Consider the following 22,683-nt stretch of genomic DNA (forward strand, 5'->3'; position numbering starts at 1 on the left):
ATACAATCTAACAATGGTCATCGCTTGTCTTTTCATCATTCTCTGCATCATTGACTGTGCGTTTATCAAGAGCTTTTAGATTTGCTTCTAATCATGTTGTCCTATTTTTTTATTTTTAATTCACAGTCTAGTTGTGTTTGAATTTGCAGTTACAATTTTTTGCAGGCCCTAACAATGTTTTCGAGATAAAGTCTTATTCTCTTGTGCATTGAGAAATGGCCTTATATGATTTTTTCCTTTTTTGTTTAACTTTTTCAAGTAGAGTTTTTCTTAAGGGTGCTCAATTGACACTCATCAACCCACCTACATTTCACCTAATTTACCATGTATAGATGCACTCTAACAATTACCACCTTTCCTTGTATTTATACACTTTCTCTAATTAATCTTAATTTTTTTGAAAATCTAACACCTGAAATATATTTTAACGAGTGCCCATTTAGCACTCGTTAAATAGAACCTTTCAAGTAAGAGGCTACTCTATATTTGTGGAAGTTAATCATCCATTGAAAGGAAGATATTTGATAAGATATACAATAAAATGTAAATAGACTTTTGAAAGTGTTCCATTGGCTAAAATCTCTAATGTACTTCTATTTTCTCATTTGTGCCGGCTTTTTTTATAGGTTCAATGGTTTATGTTTTTAGTGACTCTATGTTTCTGTGGGTGAAGTACTCATAGAAGATGTAGACAAGTATTCTTCATCCTCTTTGCTTGCTATTGGTCAGAGTCACACACAAAAACTCTCCAGCAGCTGTAGTTGACAAGCACATACAATTCTATGTTGTATCTTCACTATAATCGTTCCAGAAAATTATCATGTACATAGCATGTAATAGTTCTTAATGGAGTTGACAGCTGTAGATGGAATTTTGTGTTGACATTTTCAATTATTGCATGAAAAATTCATATTTTTTGACTTTTATCACTACTAATAAAAGTTAATTTCCCTGATATAAATCCTATTGATTTATTGAGCAAACAATAAAATCATATCATAATATTTATGTACTAGAAGAGAATTAAGAAGCTATCATCTCAAAGCTTTTGGCTGATTTCCATTATTGCTAATCCCACTCTTTTTCTATCGATACTATACGCAACAAAATGATGAAGTTGTCGTTCAAAAAAATTAAACTACTATTGGGAAATTTGTTGCTTGAAATTCTAAGTAGAATAATGAACGTAGAGACAATGTCATATGCATTTTGTTTTGGTGAATATTTTGAACACTTCTGATCTTTAGTCAACCTATCAAATTGTGCACTTGTCTTCCTTCATTTTTTCTTTGCCATAGAAGTGCTCAGGATCTAGGGTTTGGTTATGACTGAAAAGATGAATACTGTGGAATCGAAAAAAAGTAATATGGCCTTACTGGTAATTAGGATTTCATGAAATGATTGAGTTCGAATGAAGTATATCATTAATTTTGTATTTTCTTTTTCTTTCTAAAGATAGTTTGGTAATTCAAGAAGATTTTTGTCATATACCTAAAATGCTTGGTAACTTAGGATATAGCATGGATTGCCAATGACAGAATGGCAAATGCCATTAGTCCTTAGCATCTTTTGTCTTTTTTAATTTATATATATACATATATATATATATATATACATATATATATATATATAAATATAACATACGTAGAAGCTCCAAAACAATAAATCATTGCAGTCCAATAGATTTGTGCATATTTTCTAACAATCATCTGATAAAAATGCTTAAAACTCAAAGAGAAATTTAGTTGTCATAGGAGATGTGAGAAATTCCAAAACTAGTAAATAATATGAAATCTCAATCTATCTATTGAGCAAATAGATATTAATGAATATGAAAAACATTAAATCTCGAAAACATCTTCCCTGCATCCAGGTGAATCACTATAACTCAAAAGATTTGTGCATGTTTTTAAAAATGACATTTGCTAAAAAATGATTGAAGCCCAAGGAGAAATTCAGCTAACATGGTAGATGTTAAAATTTTCAAATCTAGCAAACCATATGAAATCTCAAATCTCATAGAAAAAGAGAAAAAAAGGAAAAAATTTCTTACAAGGGAAATCCTAGGATAGAATAAAATTTTCACTAGAAAAAATTAGGAGAGAAGAAATACTTACCAAGAAATGCTAGCAAAGAAAATTCCTCGCTAGAGGGAATTTATTTTAAAAAAGCAAATAAAAGGTATAAAAAACGGTTCCCTCCTATGGAGAAAGATTAGATCTGAAGGCCATTTTCGTTAGAGGAGCCTTAAAGAGAAGAAAGAGAGAATGAATTTTAGAGAGAAATACACTAACACACAATTACTGAAATATTGGATTCCACAGATTAAATATTAGAAGATGTGCATTACAAACATATATCTTAATGACTTTCATGACATATGTTGTATCCAAAAACACATTTGTGAATTTTTACGCATATCAAGTGAAAATTATGCATGAAGTACGATTAATAAAATTATGCATATCAAGTGAATTTTTTTTTTTTAAAAACATGAATAAATGGGAAGACTAGGACGGACTTGGAAGTCTTTCCTTGACAGCTTCATTATGTCATAGACTTGTAGCATGAGCAACCCCTTGAAGACGTCCGAGGCTACTGTGACAACTTCTACAGTAAACACCATACGCAAATCATGCTCGAAATCATAGACCAACAAACAGTTCTTCATTTCTTGTGTTAGCAAAAAGAATCAATTTTCATCAGAGGATACAGTAGCAATCATGTATTAGCCAATAGTTCAATTTCAGTTGTATCAATTGGTTAGGTTTCTTGTTATAGCAGTTAGTTAGTGTTAGGCTCTGCGAGAGCCAAACTAGGGGAGAATTTAACCATGAGCTAGAATGGGAACCACAACCATGGACTTGACACCACATCCAACCCAAAATCTTAAGGCATTGGGCCTATGGATCATTCCCACTTATATGTTTCTCATTTTACTCATCTCTTTCCGATGTGGGATATTGATTCACACTTGATATCCCAACAATCTCCCCCTCAATTGTGAATCTCTTCCACATCGGATCTTTCTCCCTAGCCCATCCACTCCATCAAACCCACTTCAATTTGGAGTGTACGATTCTTGCTCAAGAGCCCACATGCCCTTGCCTTACTGCAGGTCTGCATGATTCTTTTTTTTTCCCTGCTCTTATAACCATCGGCTCTGATACCACTTGTTGGGCTCTGCGAGAGCCAAACTAGGGGAGAATTTAACCATGAGCTAGAATGGGAACCACAACCATGGGTTTGACACCACATCCAACCCAAAACCTTAAGGCATTGGGCCTATGGATCATTCCCACTTATATGTTCCTCATTTTACTCATCTCTTTCCGATGTGGGATATTGATTCACACTTGATATCCCAACAGTTAGATCCTACTAATGGAAGAGAGTATACTAGCCTATAAATAGCCATTGTATGAGGAAGTTGTAATCAGCAACGGAGTGAATGAAAGCCCCAATCCTTTTGCATTGAATATTCTTCCATCTCTGTTTCTTTCTTTCATCTTCTTCTTCCTTTCTTCATTCCCTATTATTCTTGCTTTTTGCTTCTTGCTTCTTGCTTCTTGCTTCTATCTCTTCCTTTCATTCTTTCAACAGTCTATCTAATTATTCTCAATAATGCCCATAGAGATAACTAAAATCCAATTGAAATCTTGAAAACTGTGTTCAATTGCATGTCAACCATCCTAAGTATTTAGAGTGCTTCACATGCCCTCAGCTAATGCATGTGCAGGCTACATTTATGCACAAGGTTAGCAGTCTTTATGAGACTAGAATGTCCAAGAACACTAGTTTATTCACGATTGCATCAACTAATTAAGATGTGGTGAACCAACTTAGGGTTATTTCATACTGATAGGAAAAGGAAAAAAAATAAAGTTTTAGTCCCTAGTGTTTCGCACTTGTGTGAATTTAGTCCTCTCCAATGTTTGGCACCAGTGTAATTTTGGTTCCTAACTTTCAGCAAAAATAAATATGGTTCCCAATATTTCCAATTGAAGCAAATTTAGTGTAATTGACGGATTTTCCCTAATTACTAACGAAATAATGTTATTTGCAGTCACATGTTCACTAGATTGAATTAAAAAAAGAGAATAAAAAAGCACCTGACTTTAGACAATAAGAATATTAACTTATGTGATGACACATGACTAATTAATTAACCACAAAAATGGAAATAAAATAAAGAAATTTGTGGTTAATCTTAAGGTTATTTTGTTCATCTACTATAATTGCAATTCTTCGTTCATTTGTTTGGTAGTGGTGGTAGTAGAGTACATGCTGGGAAACTAATGGGACAAAAAAACCAAGTTTTCTACTGGCGATTTTTCTATTATCTAGAGAGGTGATAGAGGGAAAAGTCAATCATCTGATCTCTTCTTGATTCCACAATTTTCAACACAGAAAAGTTGATAAAATTCCGTTCCCTCGACCACGATGACTGGAGTTTCGTGCTCATATGAATTGATGTTGCAATTGTAGCACAAATGATGAAAAAAAAGTAAAGAGTCCACACACAGAAGATGGCGTAGTGTTAAAAAAGGAAATAGCGCTGAAATGCAATTAGTAACGGTCAGGAACCCATACCACACGGTATCAGAATAAGTCAAGTGAACTTGCCAAGTCAATTTGAGGATGAGTGACTTTCTAATGTTGGGGTGGCTTTGCTCAGGGAAGGATCTATATATTGAAATATGGCCTCCTCCAAGAACACCAAAAAAAACTCATCATCCCAAAATTAAATAGTCATCACAGTCCAAAGTTTCCCCAGTGATGAAGCTTGTTCAAATGATACTTTTCGTGTTGACGGTGTCCTTGAAGCCAGCTATCACACCAGCAGCAACATACCCTCCTGTAGCCAAGGATGGCTGCATTGATACCTCTGGAAAAGTAAAGATCCCATACCCATTTGGCATGACACAAGATTGTTATCTTTGAGTCGAGATTTTCAGTCAATCCTAACTCCTCTTTAATCCTCCCATTCTAAGCATATATATTTTTTATTTTTTTTTAAATTTTTTTATAGTAGAAGAGGAATGAAATTTAAAAAGCGGGGGAAGAGAGGAGAGATTTCAACCCAAGCCCTCTAAATCTTGGAATCTCAATCCTAGGCCTCCGTTTGATAACTAGATTCAACATTTAAATTAAATAAGTTCAAATTTTAATATATTCAAACGCATTTGATAACAAAAATTAGAACTTTTGAATTAATTGAGTGGCACCAACTATTCTAGACAAAATTTACTCTAAAAAATAATTAATAAACTAACCACATATCAGTTAATATGATATACACTCAAATGCATCAAATATGGTATTTAACAATTTAATAATTTAATGAATTTCGCCTTCAGATTTCAAATTTCAATTTTATCAAATACACTCTAAGCAGACTAAAACCTCATCGGCAAAACGTCCCTATTTGGGGTCTACAGAAGAAGCTTCAATCGTAAAATGCGTAGGCCTTCTGTGGGTTTACTAACTAAGTCTTCCCTATCGTAAGTTTAAAGTCCTTAGAAGTGCACAATTAACAATTGCAACTCTCTTCCGTATAAGGAAACTTGCTTCTTTGAAAAACAATTCCAATGGGCTTCAATCGTTTGATTTTACCGATGCTCTTGCATTTGGTAATTGCCTTGATGCTGTCTTCCGCTTCAACTTTGACATCCCCAACATTTTCTATAGCGATGCCCGGCTGCCAAGATCATTGTGGAAATGTAAGCATTCCATTTCCATTCGGTATTACAGAAGGTTGTTACCTTAACGAACAATTCTTTATCAACTGCACCAACTCTTCAACCTCTGTCCCTCAACCAGTTCTGCATAACAGTACAATCAATGTCACAGAAATATCTCTGGAAGGTCAGGTGCACCTTATGCAGGATATAGCATCTGATTGCTATAATAAAAACGGAAGTTTATTGAACAAGAAGTCACCATGGATAGAATTATCCGACCGTTTTACCTTCAGCAGTACAGCTAATAAATTTATTGCCGTTGGCTGTGATGCCGTGGCTATAGTTTATGGTTTTGGTCAAAACCGGAGCTACACAACTGGATGTGTCTCTTTCTGTGATTATAAGGAAGATGTAATTGATGGCTCTTGTTCCGGCATCGGTTGCTGCCAGACAGATATCCCACCAGGGGCATGGAATATTAATGTGAGCTTGGCCAGTGTTAATAACCACACCAAGGTGTGGGGTTTCAATCCTTGCAGCTACGCTTTTGTGGTCGAAGAGAAGGCTTTCAATTTTTCTGCAGATAGCCTCACCAACTTAAGCGATGATTTAAGTCTTCCCGTCGTGGCCGATTGGACCATTGAGGAGGTGTCATGTGACGTTGCCCAAAGAAACACGACCTCTTATGCATGCTCTGGTAAAAACAGTCACTGTTACGAACCTTTCAAGGGGTTGGGATACCGTTGTTCTTGCAATCAAGGATACGAAGGCAACCCATATCTTCCTGATGGTTGCCAAGGCATGTGCGAAAATTTTGTTAAACTCGTCTAATAAACCAGTATGTATATGTGTGTTTCAATTCACATTTCAAATTATGCTTCTGCTTTCTATTTTTTATTGAATTCTACAGATATTAATGAATGCCAAGATCCAACTCTTTACAATTGTACGAAGAATAGTGTTTGTCACAACACATTGGGCAACTACACATGTCCTTGTCTCAAAGGGTATCATGGTGATGGGAGAGGTGGAGATGGCTGCAGTCCTGACCATATAAATTGGTCTATGATTGTTTCAGGTTAGTCTACACTTTGAAATGATTGGAGAAGCAAAGGAGAATTTATCACTATGGATTGAACCATCTCTTAAGTGGTGTGATAAATATGTGCTGTATCATGAGAGTATTAAATTAAGATAAAATGAAGATTTCTTGAAACCCGTTCCATTTGGTTTAAGATGGCAACTAATCATAGTATAAGAGAGAAAGAAACCTAATTCTTTTCTTTACCAGGTAGTGAGAGAACATGAAAGTTGATAATCACTTGCAAAATTAGAGTCTTTAGCTGCAAAGTATCCGATAGATCTCATCATTTGCTAATTTTTCAGTCAAATTTGTCAACAGGTGTTGGCATAGGCACAGCAATTCTACTTTTCTGCTGCTTTTATTTGTGTTTGGAATTGAGGAAAAGAAGGGAAAACAGATTGAAGGAGGAGTTTTTCCGGAAAAATGGTGGATTAATGCTACAGCAACGACTGGCTCAAGAAGGAAGAAACACAAATGTTGCTAGAATTTTCACTCTTGAAGAACTACGAAAGGCAACCAATAATTTCGAGGAAACTCGAATTATTGGTCGTGGAGGATACGGCACAGTTTTCAAAGGAATCTTAGTAGACCATAATTCTTGTACTGTTGCCATTAAGAGGTCCAGAGAAGTTAACGAAAATCAACTTGATCAATTTATTAATGAGGTGATTATGCTTTCCCAAGTTAATAGTAGAAATGTCGTTAAACTTCTAGGATGTTGCTTAGAGACGGAAGTGCCATTACTTGTTTATGAGTTCATCGACAATGGTACTCTCTCCGAGCATTTAAGCAGCACAACAAAATCACATCATCTTTCTTGGAATATCCGATTAAGAATAGCATCAGAAATTGCCGGAGTTCTCTCATATTTGCACTCAGTAGCTTCACCACCGATTATCCATAGAGATATCAAATCGGCAAACATACTTCTAGATCAAAACTACACTGCAAAAGTCACAGACTTTGGAATATCAAAATTGGCTCCTTTAGATGAAAATCAAGTATCTACAATGGTGCAAGGAACATTTGGCTACTTGGACCCCGAGTACATGCTAACAGGTTTGTTGACAGAGAAAAGTGATGTTTACAGCTTTGGGGTAGTTCTTATAGAGCTACTGACAAGTAAGAAGGCATTATCATTGGATAGAGTGGAGGAAGAGAAGTTTCTTGCGAATTATTTCATTTCTTCACTGAAAAGTGGTCACTTGATCCAGGTTCTTGATCGCAACATTATGTGCGATGTAAGTATTGAGCTTTTGAAAGAAGTTGCAATGATGTATTGGAAATAAGAGCAAAGCAATCTCCAATTCAAGTTTCTAAGATTGATTTCACCGACACTGAGGCCTCCTTGCTTGGTATGCAATCAACAAATGCACATGTCGACGGTGGTGATTCTAACTGCATACATACTGAGAGTCATAGCATAATGGAGCATATGATGGTACCAATTGCTGGTGGGAGATGAATGATAGGGTGTTCTGGAGCTGCAATTTTCGACTTTCCAGTTCTGGTGCACTTCTTCATTTATTATTACGAGCTCCTCCTAGAAATGTCAAATGGAGTTGAATTTTCAGCAGTTTTCTCGCAATTAATTTTGATTGTGTGTGAGTAGATTATTTGATCCAAGGCCTCTCAAGTTGAATTGTAGTTCAGTTCTGCTGGGTTATGTAACTCTTACAATATTTAGTGTAAAATGGTATAAATTTGGTCTAAGCATAACATTCGACTGAGTTGGCGTAAAAATCACGATTAAATCAAAACCATATGAGTTTACACTGGAAGTTATAAGAATTAATCAACTGAACCTAACTACAGAGACCTCAACTTGAGGGCACCACTTCAGCAGATAATGATAATTATTTTTACATGACTGATTAAACAAATAAAAAGTGGTACTATTGAGATAAGGAGAATAAAAAGCACCAGCAACCTGTTGGATGCTGCACCTTCTCACTATTAGCCTAAACCTCCATTCCCACTGTACTGATATGACAGCTTTCTCCTTGAAGTTTATTTATTGAAAGCTATTAAAAATATCCAGAAAGCTCTTAACTAAATTAAAACTGATTTATATTGAATGAGTAGTGGAAATTGAGAACAAAAAAAAAAAAAACCCAATTGCAAGAGATAGTGCCCAACCCAGTGAAGGACGTCTGGAGGGAAAAGATGAGGAAATTGCGAACTTTTGAAGTAGAAGAAAAATAAGAGGGTAGATGCTGGGGCTAGTTACGGGAGGCAAAGGACGGGCAGGGGACAAAAAATAGAACTACTGGTACGAGGAAGATGGGCAGCGGGATGCAGGGAAGGTGGCGATTCGTGGCAATGAATTGAGACGTTTCATAATATCATATTCTCAGGAGCACCGTAGCAAAACATTGTGCTAGGGGGTATGCTGCATCCATCCAAAATACTAGCCCAGAGTAATCAAGCAGAAAGTCTTGAACTGTGAAAATATTTTTCTATTACGGGTTTCCTCTTGCCCTGGGCCTTTATTAATTTAGTCCGCGTCGTGTAAAACATTGGGAAGTGGCCACCATATCAATTTGACTATCTATATAGTGATGGCAATGGATGCAGAGTAGTACGAGGGTAACCAAAAAGATGCATTTTCGTGTCCAGACTTTGTTGCAAAGACTTAAAGACTTTTAACCAGCTGCGAGGTTGTACAGTACTAAGAGACGATTCAATTCCATATTACAAGGCCAAAGATTCCACTGGAAAGACAAAGTCGTGGTCATATCTTTGTGGTCATTCGAACTTTCTGCTACTCCTGGAAACCATCGCATCTTGGAAAAACTGGATGATTATGTGTGGCCCATAAGACTCAGCAATTTCATCCGAACTTTATGTATTATTTCTTCCCATCGAATTGTGTTTGATGAATAATATTGATTATAATTGCAACTACTACGTTCCACAAGAATTTTTTCCAGGAAGGAGGAAACCGTTCCTAAATTCCGACCCCTTCAAAGGCTTTCCGCGTTTAATTTTTCTTTTACCTAATAATTTTTTTGGTTGTTTCATAGTTATTTTTTTCTTGTTGTAGTCTAATTACTCATGAATTTGCTTTCCTTTCCCTTTTTAATTGATAAATAATAATAATTTTGTCAGTGAGATTCTTAATGAAATTTAGATAAGAGTTTTGTACAAATTATAATTCCTTGCTGTCAATTATTGGTTTTTAGGTTTTTTAACATATCATATTGTCATCCAAAAGAAGAAAAAAAAGCATTCCATGCACTAGAACGGCCTATATGAAGACTTGTTTGGCCTCCAAAGCTAGAGTGGATTGATATTTCTATAAATTAAAACATGGCCTCCTCCAAAGAACACCACATACAAGTTAAAACCTCATTATCCCAAAACTAAGCAGCCATCCCAGTCCAAAGCTTCCCCAGCTATGAAATTTGGTCAGGTTATACTTTTCATATTGATGGTGTCCTTAAAGCCAGCTATCACCCCGGCGGCATCATACCCTCCTTTACGCATAGCGAAGCATGGCTGCAGTGATACCTGCGGAAATATAACGATCCCGTACCCATTTGGCATGACAGAAGATTGTTATCTGGAGTCCAACTTTTCAGTCACTTGTAACCATTCTTATAATCCTCCCAAATTATTTCTACAAGACTCAAACGTTAACGTCACAAAAATATCCCTTGAAGGTCAATTGAACATTCTCAAGTTTGTAGCTCGCAAATGTCCTGATCATCCGGAATCTGATGATGAACCCTCTTTCCGATTTCCCGAATTCACAATCAATAGTACCGTTAACAAATTCACAGCAGTTGGCTGCGACACCTATGGTTTTCTCCAAAGCTTCCACTCTGTCAAGGGGACTACTGTAGATCAAACTATCGGGTGCATCACCATGTGTTTCAACCCGTCTGCCGTGGTTAATGGTTCCTCGTCCGGCCGTGGATGCTGCCAGACATCAATCCCGCAAGGAATGACAAATTTCGAGTTGAAAGCGGAAAGTTATTACAATCATAGATATGTTAAAGAGTTCAGTCCTTGTAGCTTTGCCTTTGTGGTTGAAGAAGGTAAGTTCAACTTTACTTTCGACAACCTTACCAATTTACGGGGGGTAGACAAACTTCCTGTGGTACTTGATTGGGGGATTGGAGATGAAACCCAGACGTGTGAAACAGCAAGAAAGGACTCGTCTACTTATGCTTGTCAGCATAATACCTATTGCGTAAATGGATCAGGCAATTACAAGGGATACCGTTGTTTCTGCAATGAGGGTTATGAAGGTAATCCTTACTTGCCAAATATTGGTTGCCGAGGTACGCACTTCATTGCTACCATTTTTTTTTTGGAGCATATCATGATTGCTACTTCACTTTGGACAATCATTTTGGCGCATCATTCATTGTCCATTTTACTTCTGAGTTAGTTAACCTTTACATCCCCCCCCCCCCCAAAACCACTACCACCCACCCACCCACCCAACAACCACAAACACACACACACACCACCTACTTTTTCCCGGGAAAATTACATCAATATTTGCACACATTAAAAAAGATTATTTGATTTTTTTCCTTTTTATAAAATTAAGATAACCCTTTTACTTTTTTACTTTGTGCCATGGAAAAAAGAATTTGGTTAGGGTTATTTGGAAAAAAAAATATTGTTCACAAAACAAATTCTCTAACCAACTTTTTATATCATGTACATCATATTAAAAAAAATTATACTAAATAATACAAAAAAAAATTTTCCAATGAACTTTCAATCCAAACAAACATGGTCCGATGTACTTTTGAAAAATGAGCTTTACTTTTTAAAGAAAATATTAAAAGAAGAAGGAAAACAAATCCGTGATAGATCCAACATGATTTTTTCTGGGGGTAACATTATGCAGATATTGATGAATGTCAAAAAGAAGAGACCAATGATTGCAAATTCGGAGAACTTTGCATAAACGTCGAAGGAGGCTACAATTGCTCTTGCCCGAAGGGGTACCTTAAGAAAGATGATGGAAGAGGGAGTGGAAGTTGCATCCCTAAACCTAAGAAAAGTTATCAAGCACTTGTGGCAGGTAATAGTTTGTTCTTTTTGTTACCGAAGTTCCCAAGTATTATACAGATAGGCACAAAGACCAAGCTTGGTCAAAAAGCAAATTACCGTTCTCAGATCAGCTTAATTTGCATTTTGTTTATAAACACACATACACATACGATCGACACAAGCATTGCCTATATATTGTTTCAATTTATATCTTAAATAATAAATCAGTATGTTTTGGTGGCATGGAAAATGGGTAGTACCTATTATCACAAACCACACATTGTATCTTCATGTTTTTGGTGAATTACATAAGATAGGGATTAATCATTAATGGGAGCAACCTGAGAAGGACTAGAGCAGACTGAGCCAAAACTACCTAGCTGAGTCAATGTCAACCCAAAGCTCGACCACCTCTTAATCAGGTTTACTTTTGACCTCGAATTCAGCGAAACCAAAGTCAACATTTGCCATACCCATCACAAGTGCAAATCAAAGAGAGTTAAGAGTCTGAAGCACAAGACCAATTCGATGATTAGCCACATTAATCAAGTGCCGTTATCTTTTTAATTCTAATTCAAATCTTTTCTTTTTTCGCTCTCTTATTGTATGGTTTGAAGTCTCTATTAAAGTGAAAAAGGAAAAGAAAAATTCTAGGGTAGAGGTTTTCTCCCCAAAAAATAAAATAAAATAAAAAATCTAGGGTAGACATTTTCTCACATTATTGGCTATCAGTTAAAAGCATCACATATAGAGAAACATTCTATTATTGCCGAAACAATAAACTCAGGAACAAACTCAAGCTTAAATCTTGTTAAGAAATGTAATCAACAATTTCACTAACTGTCACCCAGTTCCCTGTTGGCTTGAACAGCTTGGTGGTGGTACAGATCAGTTAATATATATACAGATGAAATATAATTAATCTTGTTTCTCTGTTCCTGTAATGTCCAAGCTTTGATGATTCTTCCTGTCGAGTTCCTGGCTATCATCCGTTTAGGAAGTAGCTGATCAGTTATGATTTAAATTTAATAATATTTGCTGCTGGAGGTCCCATTGCTTCTTGTTTTAGTCTCAATTGTTTCACCAAAAGCTCTGACGCTGCGATGATTCAGCTTCAACTTCTTTGAGTTCTAGCCATTCTCTATACATTCTGTAGAAGGTGCCCTTCATCTATGTCGATTTTATTAAATTGAAACTTGTTTAGATTGATTACCTACAAAACACAAGGTCAAACGACATTGACTACTCTACGATTTGCTTCTAGGTACTTCTCCTATATTTTGCAAATCGCCATTCACTTCCTGTAATACTATTCTTCAAATAATTACCACTTCAATGTAATACCGACCAGCCTCCAAATAGCCTTCCAATTCCACAAACATCCAACCAGCAACTTGCAAAGAATTTTACCGAGGACATAAAGAACTACAGCCACACATAGGAAAGGCACATTAATACGTAGAAAACTTAGGCATGTAAACCTTTTTCCTCTTTCTCAGACCAAAAATGCACAGGTGTCATTTACTTTATCTCCCGGCCAAAGCCACCACCCACAAGAACTTCAACTGGCAACTCGTTTGAAATCAATCTTTCAGTGTATGTTAACTGTAATATGCACCGTGCTTGTACAACAACAGTCTCGACTCTAAAAATTTGCAATCATTGCAATATTGGATTTGTACAGGTACTTTTGCGGGTGTTGGCGTACTATTTCTCATGATAGCTACTTATACCTTGTACAAAGTAGTGAAAAAGAGACGCAACAAAAAGCGCCAAGAGAAATTTTTTAAACGAAATGGAGGTCTTTTGTTGCAACACCAGTTATCTGCTGATGAAGGTGGGGTTGAGAAAACAATGCTATTCTCTGCTAAAGAATTGAACAAGGCCAGTGATGGATTCAATGAAAATCGCATACTAGGTCAAGGAGGTCAAGGTACAGTTTACAAAGGGATGCTAACGGATGGCAGAATTGTAGCAATCAAGAAGTCAAAAAAGGTTGATGAAAACCAATTGGGGCAATTCATCAACGAGGTTGTCTTGCTTTCACAAATCAATCATAGGAATGTGGTAAAGCTTCTAGGTTGTTGTCTGGAGACAGAAGTCCCACTACTAGTTTATGAATTTATCCCTAATGGAACCCTCTTTACCCTCATACATAATGGAAATAATGAGGAGCTTCCCTTGACTTGGAATTTGAGACTAAGAATAGCCATCGAGGTAGCAGGAGCATTGGCGTATCTACACTCAGCAGTTTCAATTCCAATCTACCACAGAGATATCAAATCCAGCAATATACTTTTGGATGAAAAATACATAGCAAAAGTATCAGACTTTGGAACTTCAAGGTCTGTGACAATTGACAAAACTCACTTAACTACTGTAGTTAAAGGGACTTTTGGCTATTTGGATCCAGAATATTTCCAGTCAAGCCAATTTACAGAGAAAAGTGATGTTTACAGCTTTGGGGTGGTCCTTGCTGAGCTTTTGACAAGACAAAAGCCAATATCCTCAGCAGCAACAGATGAAGATTGTAACTTGAGTTTGGCAACAAGGTTCCTGATATCCATGGAACAGGATTCTCTCAGAAATATTCTTGATCCTGAGCTCATAAATCAAGGGAATGAACAGGAGATCACAGCAGTTGCTAAACTTGCACAACGATGCTTAAACTTAAATGGGAAGAAAAGGCCAACTATGAAGGAAGTTGCCATTGGATTGGAAAGCATGAAACTATCATCAGTGCAGTCAACTACTCCAGAAAATTTTCAAAGTCCAAGCCACAATGAGGGAGAATCTGTCGTGTTTTCTGATAACAATTATACATGGACAACTGAAGGTGATAGCTCTAGATCTGTTTCGGATGTCGATCCACTTATGAATAAGCACTAGTTCATTATTCTGTTAGTGGTTAGAGTTATACATTAAGTTCCCAGATATGCTCATACTGGCCATGTCATGCCCTGGGCATCCTGAAATTTGTTATGGTAACAAATAAGGAGTTTATGTTTTCTAAAATAACTTTGATTATGAAAAATTTTTCATACTAACGTAATTCTTCAATGCTTCTTTTAGTGCCATGTGAATTTCTAACTGGCCATCATGCCCATCACTGGGAAGATCACCTATGGAACTGTTGCTTAATTCAGCTTTTAAGTTTAGCCATATTCTTTGAACTTCATTTAGTTCATGGTTGCTAGTTTCATTAATAATTTCATAATTCAGTATCATAAGTCGATGGCTACTCTGTCCATATTTAGTATAGTTGAAAGGCCTAAAATGAATTCAAAACAGCAGTATTTTCGCAAAGTTCCAACCCATTCTCAATTAGCATTCCATCATAAATATTGGCACGAAATTACACATCGACTTCTATAATACTTCTTCATAAAGCCTACACTCTTATATCAGTACAGTGAAAATTAAATTAAAAAAAAGTCATGCTTGCTTCTGAGTGCTAAACTGACTAAAACATTATCTCTCATTATATATATTGGCCCAAGATCGATTATTGTCTAGTACTGTAGGTTCCTTTTAAGTTTTTGACTCACCAGCAAAAAATTTCAAAGCGTAAAACACAATAAAGAAGCTGCGAACATATCAATGGCGAATCCTCTCTCTCCTGAAGCCGAACTAGATGAATGTGTCAGTGTTGCCCACAAGGCTGGAGGAAATCATCGGAAGATGCCTACCGTGGCCAAAGGAGACGAATCAAGTCCTGTGAAAAGAATGGTGAAGGTCGAGTTACAGAGGCCGAAATCAGAGCAAAGGAAGCCATGCTTTCAATTATTTTAAAGATGTTCCCTTCTCATGCAGTACTGGAGAAGAAACAAAGTGGAGTAATCTTCAGGCAATGGCAGAAGGGGCGGCTGCTCCTGATTTTGTTTGGGATTTGGACCTTGTTGATCGATAAGTGTAATTTTATTATTTATTTTATTATTAATTTTCTCTATTACTTGATCCAATATGAATTAATTGTTAAATTCTACTCATTTTTTATATTTTACATTTATTTCAGGAAGTAGATAGAAAATACCACAATAAGTGCCAATTTAACGGAAAAGGAGCCTAAGTAAGAGAGACTATCTCAGAGGGCATTTTTGGAAAAGAAAAACTTATGCTCATTTTGATAATTGCTGCAAGGACAGCGGAAGGCAGATTTTTTTTCTTTTCTTTTGGCCGCCGCACAGGAGCATAGGGGGAGGACCGAGATAGAAAAATTGTGCAGAGAACAGGCACTCCTTTGGAGTTGCTTTGTTTGACTTTTCTGTTTAGCTTTTTGGCAGTGATAGTCTCCCTCGTATGTGAGGATCTTTTGACTTTTCTTTGCATGACTTTTTAGTGGGTTCTTTTCCTTCTTCATACGACGCCTTCAATCGAATTAAATTGATGGCCGCGGATCTTGCTTCAATTCTGTATGGATTCTTTGCATCAAATATCAACTAATTTCTTCACTCTAATCAAAGAACAATGGAGGTTTTGATTCACCTAAAAAATTATGAGATCGATTTAATTTTATCTTTTCATTTTATTTATTAGTATTCGCATATTCTCTTATTACAGTGATTATAATTGTCCAACTAATTGATTGTCTCGAATCCGGATAATTAGTTGATTGAATAATCTATTATCAATTAGGGCATTAAATTCGTAATTGTTTAATTACTCTAAAATAATGACAAATGGCATGATTGGATTTGTGTCAGGGGAATACGCGGGTTAACCTAAAATAACCCTGGTAGTGCGTTATTTGGTTAGAATAGGGTTCCTCTAATACGTGAAGCAATTAGAAAATTAAATCTTATGGGCGTACCTAAATTTATTTCCTAATTAGAGCAGTGATTAACAGGCGTACCTTAATCACCGACGCAGTAAGGAGGGATTGACTGCCATCTCTTGTTTGATAGTTATAACCTATTTATTGATAAATAATTGGTATTGCCTTTGCTTCAATGATCAATTAGGTGTACCATTGCTGAAGTTATTTCTTGACTAGAGCCTTAGTTATCATTCATTTGATTTTAGTAACTTGTTATTTAATTTTTAATAGTTTCTTAGATTTTATTTGAATTTCTTTGATTGTCATCTTCTGCACAAAAACATTAATGTCTTTTGATTTGCATTGGAACTAAATATGTGCTTTATTCGTTAAGTATAGTCTGTAAAAGTATACACTTGCAAATGTGGCATTTGAAAAATAGGAAAGAAATGTTATTTGACTATAATTAACAATCAAAAATTGTATTTGTTAGTAATGTTACAGAAATTAAAATCAACAATTAAATTTTATAAACCGGTGTTGAGGAAACCTCCCTCAATTCATTTATTGTTTTACGAATCTTACCAAAAGCAAGCATGACAATCTAAGAACTGTAATACGAAACTAAGGAAATATATTTGCAATTGGTTGTTTTCACTAAAAATGCCCATGAACCATTTAATGATTTAATGATACCAACCTTGTGTGAAGTAAAATATGTATCCTCTCGCCATGTGGACGTATTTAAAATTTGTTATCTTTTATTATGTCTATATTTTTTTTTATTTAAAATAAATCCCCTCATTTTCACGCGCTTCCCAAATCCATGGTTCATCATTTATATTCAATTTGATCAACTTTACTGATGACCTACCTCATATAAATTTGTATTAATTGTGTGTTCTATATTTGTTGTCCATGAAATTGTATGTATTGTTGTGTAATGAAATCGATAACAGTCCTTGAATAGTAGTACTGGTTTGGTTTTTTATGTCTATTACTAAAATATGTGACGTTAATGCCGAGGTATTGGCATTTTTTTCCACTCTTTCATCTTTAGAAGAGTGATATAAATCCATGCATATAGACACAGACATAAATGTATTGTGCGTGTATTTGAAGACAACATTTGCATCCTAAGCCAGCCATTGAGCTTTTGTGTCTCCATTATTGTTTCTGAAGTTTTAAAATTTTTGGAAATGTTTAAAATGTCATTATTAGTTTTGTGCTTGGATTGAACCCAAAAATATGGTTGTATTAGTTAAGTTTAATTGGTAAAGTTAAAGTCTTCCAAACACACCATAGCAAGAAGTAGGAAACATTGGCAATGATTTTGCAATATAATTTCAATTTCAATTACTTACAAAAATAAAATATCATCGTGCTTGATATATATTGGTTAAGTTTGCCAAAATAAGAATGAACAATTAAATGCTTCAACTTAATAATAACGAAATCTTCCCCAATTGATTTAGTCTTTGTATTAGACTTAACAAAAAAATTATTTTGATGTATTTAATTCCTACAAAACAAAGTTAGGAAAATATCATTGCAATTGGTTAATTATATTAAAATTAAAAACAAACATATTAATGGGCGAATGGTATTTCTTGGCATTTGGTTGCATCCGGACACGTTCCATTTTGTTTCATCTCCACGCGACGTTGGCCACAACATAACGTTCTACTGCCAGCACATTACACTACAACACATGTCGTTCTTTGCATTCCTACCTACGGTAGGAGCGGTCAACGCGATCTTACCATCAAGAGATCCCATCAAGTCGTCAAAATGCAGAGAGGGTTTGGGAAAGTTAAGATGACAAGTAGGAAACGGAAAAATCTACCGCAAACGGAAAAACTGGTTTTCATTGGGTGGACTCGTACGCTAGATCTACCAAGTATTTGACCATTTGAATTAGTGTCTCAATGTCCATGTTGCACATATGTCTATCGATGTGTTCGATGATGAAGGCTGGTGTTCAAGTATTAATTTTTAGAAAAACAAGTTAAAATAGAAAAGTGTCCAACTATATAGGAGTGCAACGATTGCCACAAAAGTTATAAAAGATTATATTTAATGAACTTTACAAGGAATATTTTTTTTATAGCATTAAACTACAAACAATGAATATAATATATATCAATTTCAATCATAATTAATAAGAGTTAGAAAGGTGAAACATCCTTTGGGTTATGACGAGTTAAGTCAAAAAATAATTTTTTTATACAATATCCAACTTCAAAAAGTACTTCAATGGTGAATCAAAAATACATCTAAGCCCCTCATTAGTTTGACTATTGTATAATAGATAATTCTATCAGTTTAGAGTTGCTAATCATATAAGCTTTATAATCCTAAACCATGTCGTCAATGATAAATATAAACAAGTTTCACCAAATGAAATCATTTCTCTTAAAAGTTAAACTATTCAAATTTGAGGAAAGAAATTTCAGTATAATATATTTACGTAGTGTTACAATTGCAATAGAACTATGAATCATTTTGTAATCCACGATTGAAAGAAAAAATAAAGAAAAAAATTGCTAACATTAATTAAAAAAATTCATAGAATGATGTAAGGGCGAACAACAAATTATTCAAAAAGCTAAAAATATAAACTCAAATGAAAATTTAAAAAGGCACTCATGCAACCCATATCCAACCAAAAGTGGAATGCTTTGTTGCTTGTGCATTGGTGTTGGTTAGAAAAATTAATTTTTAAATATTAAATATTAATTTTTTTCATCTCAATTACATTTATTCTTTCAAAACAATTGATTTTTTTAAAAAGTTTGTGAAACCATAAAAGAAGAAATTTCAAAGCATCATGTTTATGCGTAAAGCATGCGCTCCATTACTAGTTTGCTGAAAGGGTGCATTTTAGTGGAATATTTTGAGCATTATTGCACAATTATTTGGTTAAATATTTCATTAATTGGGTGGATTTTTCTAAGATACGATTTTGGTGCCAATTGCAGGATTTGATGCTGAAAAATGCTTAAAATTGAAATTCAGAAGATGTGTAGTACGGGGGGCACTTCAAACAGTGGGGTTCACTTGAGAAGTTGAAGAAACTAAATTGTAATAGACACTATTTTATTTTACTTTGGGAAGTCTTGTTTTAATTTTTTAATACCAATTTCTATTAAGGGAAAATCCCCTCCGTGAATTTCGGTGGGACCAAGACAAAAAGAGGGGAGTATTAGACTCAGGAGGTCGGCTTTGCTTAGAGAATTAATTCTTCGTCTGGCTTAGGTTTCTTTTCGTTCTTTGTAGCTTTTGAATGGGGTGGCCCGTAGCTCTGTAAAAGAATCAGGGGACACAAGCCCCAATTGTTGACTTTGCAAATAGCTTTTCCAATCGTATTGACCAAATTGAGTAAGAAGCAATTGAAAAAAGCTTTTCCTCGTAGCATTGTGAGCAATTAGGAGGCAGCCGCCGTTGTGGACTTGTTGGCTTTGCTGTTCATTTGGGTTTTGACCGAAACTGGAAGACAGCACCAGACCGTCGTATTTGTATGCTTTTGGAGAACAATTGGGAGGAATAAAAATTCATTGCGTTTCTCTTTTGGCGTTGACCGAAGGAGGGAAATTGATCTGAAAACTTTTCCAAACTCCACACGCGTGGCTTGTTCGCTTGTTCTCTAATTATGGGGAACTAAATCCCTAATTCTAGTCAAGGGGGCAATTAACAAATTGGTTCGGTAATTATTGTGAGATCTAAGTCGCTTTTAATTATTTCTTTCAATTATCGGTATTTATATGCTTCATGCTTTTAATTGCTATAACTCTTGTGTATGATTGATTAGTGCGCAATAATTAATTGTTCATATAGGCTATTATGCTAATTAGGGGTAATTGAATCCGTAATTGTTCGAATATCCTTATCTGAATAGCAACTGGCGTAATTGGATTTATGTCAGGGAGACGTATAATCTAATTTAAACAAACCTCGTAGCGTATTTGCTAGTAAGGATTGGGCCTTTCTAATTATTAATGCAATCTAGAGATTAAATTCTATGGTCGTACTTAGAGTTATTTTTGGGTTAGAGAAATAGTTAACGGTCGTACCTTAACTATCGAGAAATTAAGGAAGGGTTGGTTGTTTATCGCGTGCATGGCAACTATAACCAATCTATAAATAATTGTTTGAATTATTTTGCATCGATGATCAGTGCCTGAACCGTTTCTGAAGTGTACCCTTGGCTAGAACTCTCCTAATTATTTCTTTTAGTTAATTACTTTTTGCAGTTAAATTATTTAGTTAACTTTTAATTCTAAAGCCCCCCATCAATCTTGACTTGAAAAGAAATAAATTTCTCCCCAGTCGCTGAGGAGACGACCCTGCTTGCCACTGTCTACTAGTTAGTGAATTCAGTTAAATAATTAATTCAGGTATATCGCATTAAGCAAACTTTTCGGGAACATGGTGAATCAAGTAACCCATTGCACACTTAGAGTCCCTGCTTCAATACTAGAATTGATTATTGACTGTTTCAGGTGGTAGTTAGGTTTTATTTATTATTATCGCACAGGTTCGGCACCTGTCAATTTTTGCCGCCGTTGCCGGGGACTGGCGTTTGAAATATTTATTTCTTTTTAGGTTTAGTTTTTTTTTGATATTTTTGCTAGTTTATGCCCCGTTCTTCTCGTACAGGTAAATTGATATACGATTTTGAGGTTGATAAGGCAGCGCGTAGGCGAAGGCAAGAGACCAGAAGACGTAAAGAAGGGCAAGTATCTACTACAAACGAGTCAATAGAAGACGAATTTAGCATGGCTAACACCCAAACATTACGGGAGCTGGCTGTCCCGGAGTTGACTCACCAGCTCTTGTGCATCACATTTCCCACTTTGGCTGAGAATACCGCTTTCGAGTTGAAGTCGGGGTTGATTCACCTCCTACCCTTGTTCCATGGTCTCTCTGGTGAAGAACCCTACAAACACGTCAAAGAATTCGAAGTGGTTTGCTCGAGCATGAAACCTTTTGGGTCATTGAAGAGCAAATTAGATTAAGAGCTTTTCCTTTCTTTCTCAAGGATGCAGCAAAGATTGGCTATACTACCTACCTGCACGTAGCATTACCACATGGGTACAATTGAAAAAGAAGTTTTTAGAAAAATTCTTCCCTGCATCCCGGGCTGCGAGTTTGAGGAAGGAGATATGCAGCATCAAACAGTATCCCGGAGAATCCTTGTATGACTATTGGGAAAGATTGAACAAGTTGTACACTAGATACCCGCATCATCAATTAGTGAACAACTGTTGATCCTGTACTTCTATGAAGGGCTCCAGTCAACTGATAGGAGCATCATTGACGCTGCAAGTGGAGGGGCACTGGCGAATAAGACGCCAAGAGAAGCATGGGAGCTTATTGAGTCAATGGCAGAAATTTCGCAGCAATTTGGCTTCCGTGAGAGCAACCCCACCCGTAGCGTCAACGAGGTAGAGACGTCATCCATTCAGCAGCAACTGTCGGAGTTGACGTCTGGTTAGACAATTAGCCGTGGGGAACGTGCAGCGAGCGAAGGTCTGTGGAATCTGCACAAGTATGGACCACTGTACAGACACATGTCCCCTTTTGCAAGAGGATGGGGCTGAACAGGTGAACATGGCCGGAGGCGTACTCGCGCCTCGTAGGCAGTATGACCCGTACTCCAACACGTACAATTCAAGTTGGAGAGACCATCCCAATTTCAGTTATGGGAACAGGTCACAAAATTCATTCCCAAATCATCCACCAGGATTTCAGCAGCCATGGCAAACAAAACCTCAACCCTCGTCCTCCAATTCAGGAAGCTCTTTGGAGGATATTGTCAAAAGCCTGGCCACGACTACTACTCAGCTTCAACAGGAGATCAGATTCTTGACCACGAATACCGCTCAGCTCCAGCAGGAGACTAAAGCCTTAACCACGAGCACTATCTAATTCCAGTAGGGCACCAAAGTGGGCATGAAAGACCAGGATGCTTTAATAAGCCAAATTGCAACTGCCATCAACCGTTTGGAGTCCCACGTTTATGGAAAATTGCTATCACAATCCGAGGCAAATTCCAGAAATGTAAGTGCCATGACACTGAGGAGTGGCAAGGAAGTGGAGGGACCTAAAGTGAAAAATTCGAAGAGCAAAAATGAGGAGGA

The 22,683-nt window shown here is 36.1% G+C and overlaps 3 protein-coding genes and 1 non-coding gene across 4 annotated transcripts; 3 read left to right on the forward strand and 1 right to left on the reverse strand.

The window, feature by feature from the left end:
- Window positions 1-5,489: 5,489 nt before the first annotated feature.
- LOC140015796 (wall-associated receptor kinase 5-like) lies at window positions 5,490-8,057 on the forward strand. Its single transcript, XM_072068617.1, has 2 exons — window positions 5,490-6,762; window positions 7,087-8,057. Exons 1-2 carry the CDS (start codon window positions 6,525-6,527, stop codon window positions 8,055-8,057), a joined length of 1,209 nt encoding a protein of 402 aa, XP_071924718.1. The 5' UTR covers window positions 5,490-6,524.
- Window positions 5,694-6,515, forward strand: LOC140015795 (wall-associated receptor kinase 2-like). The gene has a single exon (XM_072068616.1). It carries the CDS (start codon window positions 5,694-5,696, stop codon window positions 6,513-6,515), a length of 822 nt encoding a protein of 273 aa, XP_071924717.1.
- A 2,144-nt stretch (window positions 8,058-10,201) lies between the features above and the next one.
- Window positions 10,202-14,836, forward strand: LOC140015798 (wall-associated receptor kinase 2-like). The gene is made up of 3 exons (XM_072068618.1): window positions 10,202-11,057; window positions 11,639-11,815; window positions 13,469-14,836. Exons 1-3 carry the CDS (start codon window positions 10,202-10,204, stop codon window positions 14,671-14,673), a joined length of 2,238 nt encoding a protein of 745 aa, XP_071924719.1. The 3' UTR covers window positions 14,674-14,836.
- A 6,852-nt stretch (window positions 14,837-21,688) lies between these two features.
- Window positions 21,689-21,795, reverse strand: LOC140016342 (small nucleolar RNA R71). The gene has a single exon (XR_011822737.1). It is a non-coding gene; the product is annotated as a small nucleolar RNA R71 (small nucleolar RNA).
- Window positions 21,796-22,683: the final 888 nt, after the last annotated feature.

Source organism: Coffea arabica, chromosome 10c (assembly GCF_036785885.1).
Source record: "Coffea arabica cultivar ET-39 chromosome 10c, Coffea Arabica ET-39 HiFi, whole genome shotgun sequence".
NCBI classification, from domain to species: domain Eukaryota; kingdom Viridiplantae; phylum Streptophyta; class Magnoliopsida; order Gentianales; family Rubiaceae; genus Coffea; species Coffea arabica.

Bases quoted from the DNA above. Each gene is read 5' to 3' on its own strand.
- LOC140015798 (XM_072068618.1), top strand. From the start codon at position 10,202: ATGGTGTCCTTAAAGCCAGCTATCACCCCGGCGGCATCATACCCTCCT. The intron at 11,058-11,638 runs GTACGCACTTCA...AACATTATGCAG, and splicing joins GCCAAATATTGGTTGCCGAG to ATATTGATGAATGTCAAAAA. The intron at 11,816-13,468 runs GTAATAGTTTGT...GGATTTGTACAG, and splicing joins TTATCAAGCACTTGTGGCAG to GTACTTTTGCGGGTGTTGGC.
- LOC140015795 (XM_072068616.1), top strand. From the start codon at position 5,694: ATGCCCGGCTGCCAAGATCATTGTGGAAATGTAAGCATTCCATTTCCA.
- LOC140015796 (XM_072068617.1), top strand. From the start codon at position 6,525: ATGTATATGTGTGTTTCAATTCACATTTCAAATTATGCTTCTGCTTTC. The intron at 6,763-7,086 runs GTTAGTCTACAC...ATTTGTCAACAG, and splicing joins TTGGTCTATGATTGTTTCAG to GTGTTGGCATAGGCACAGCA.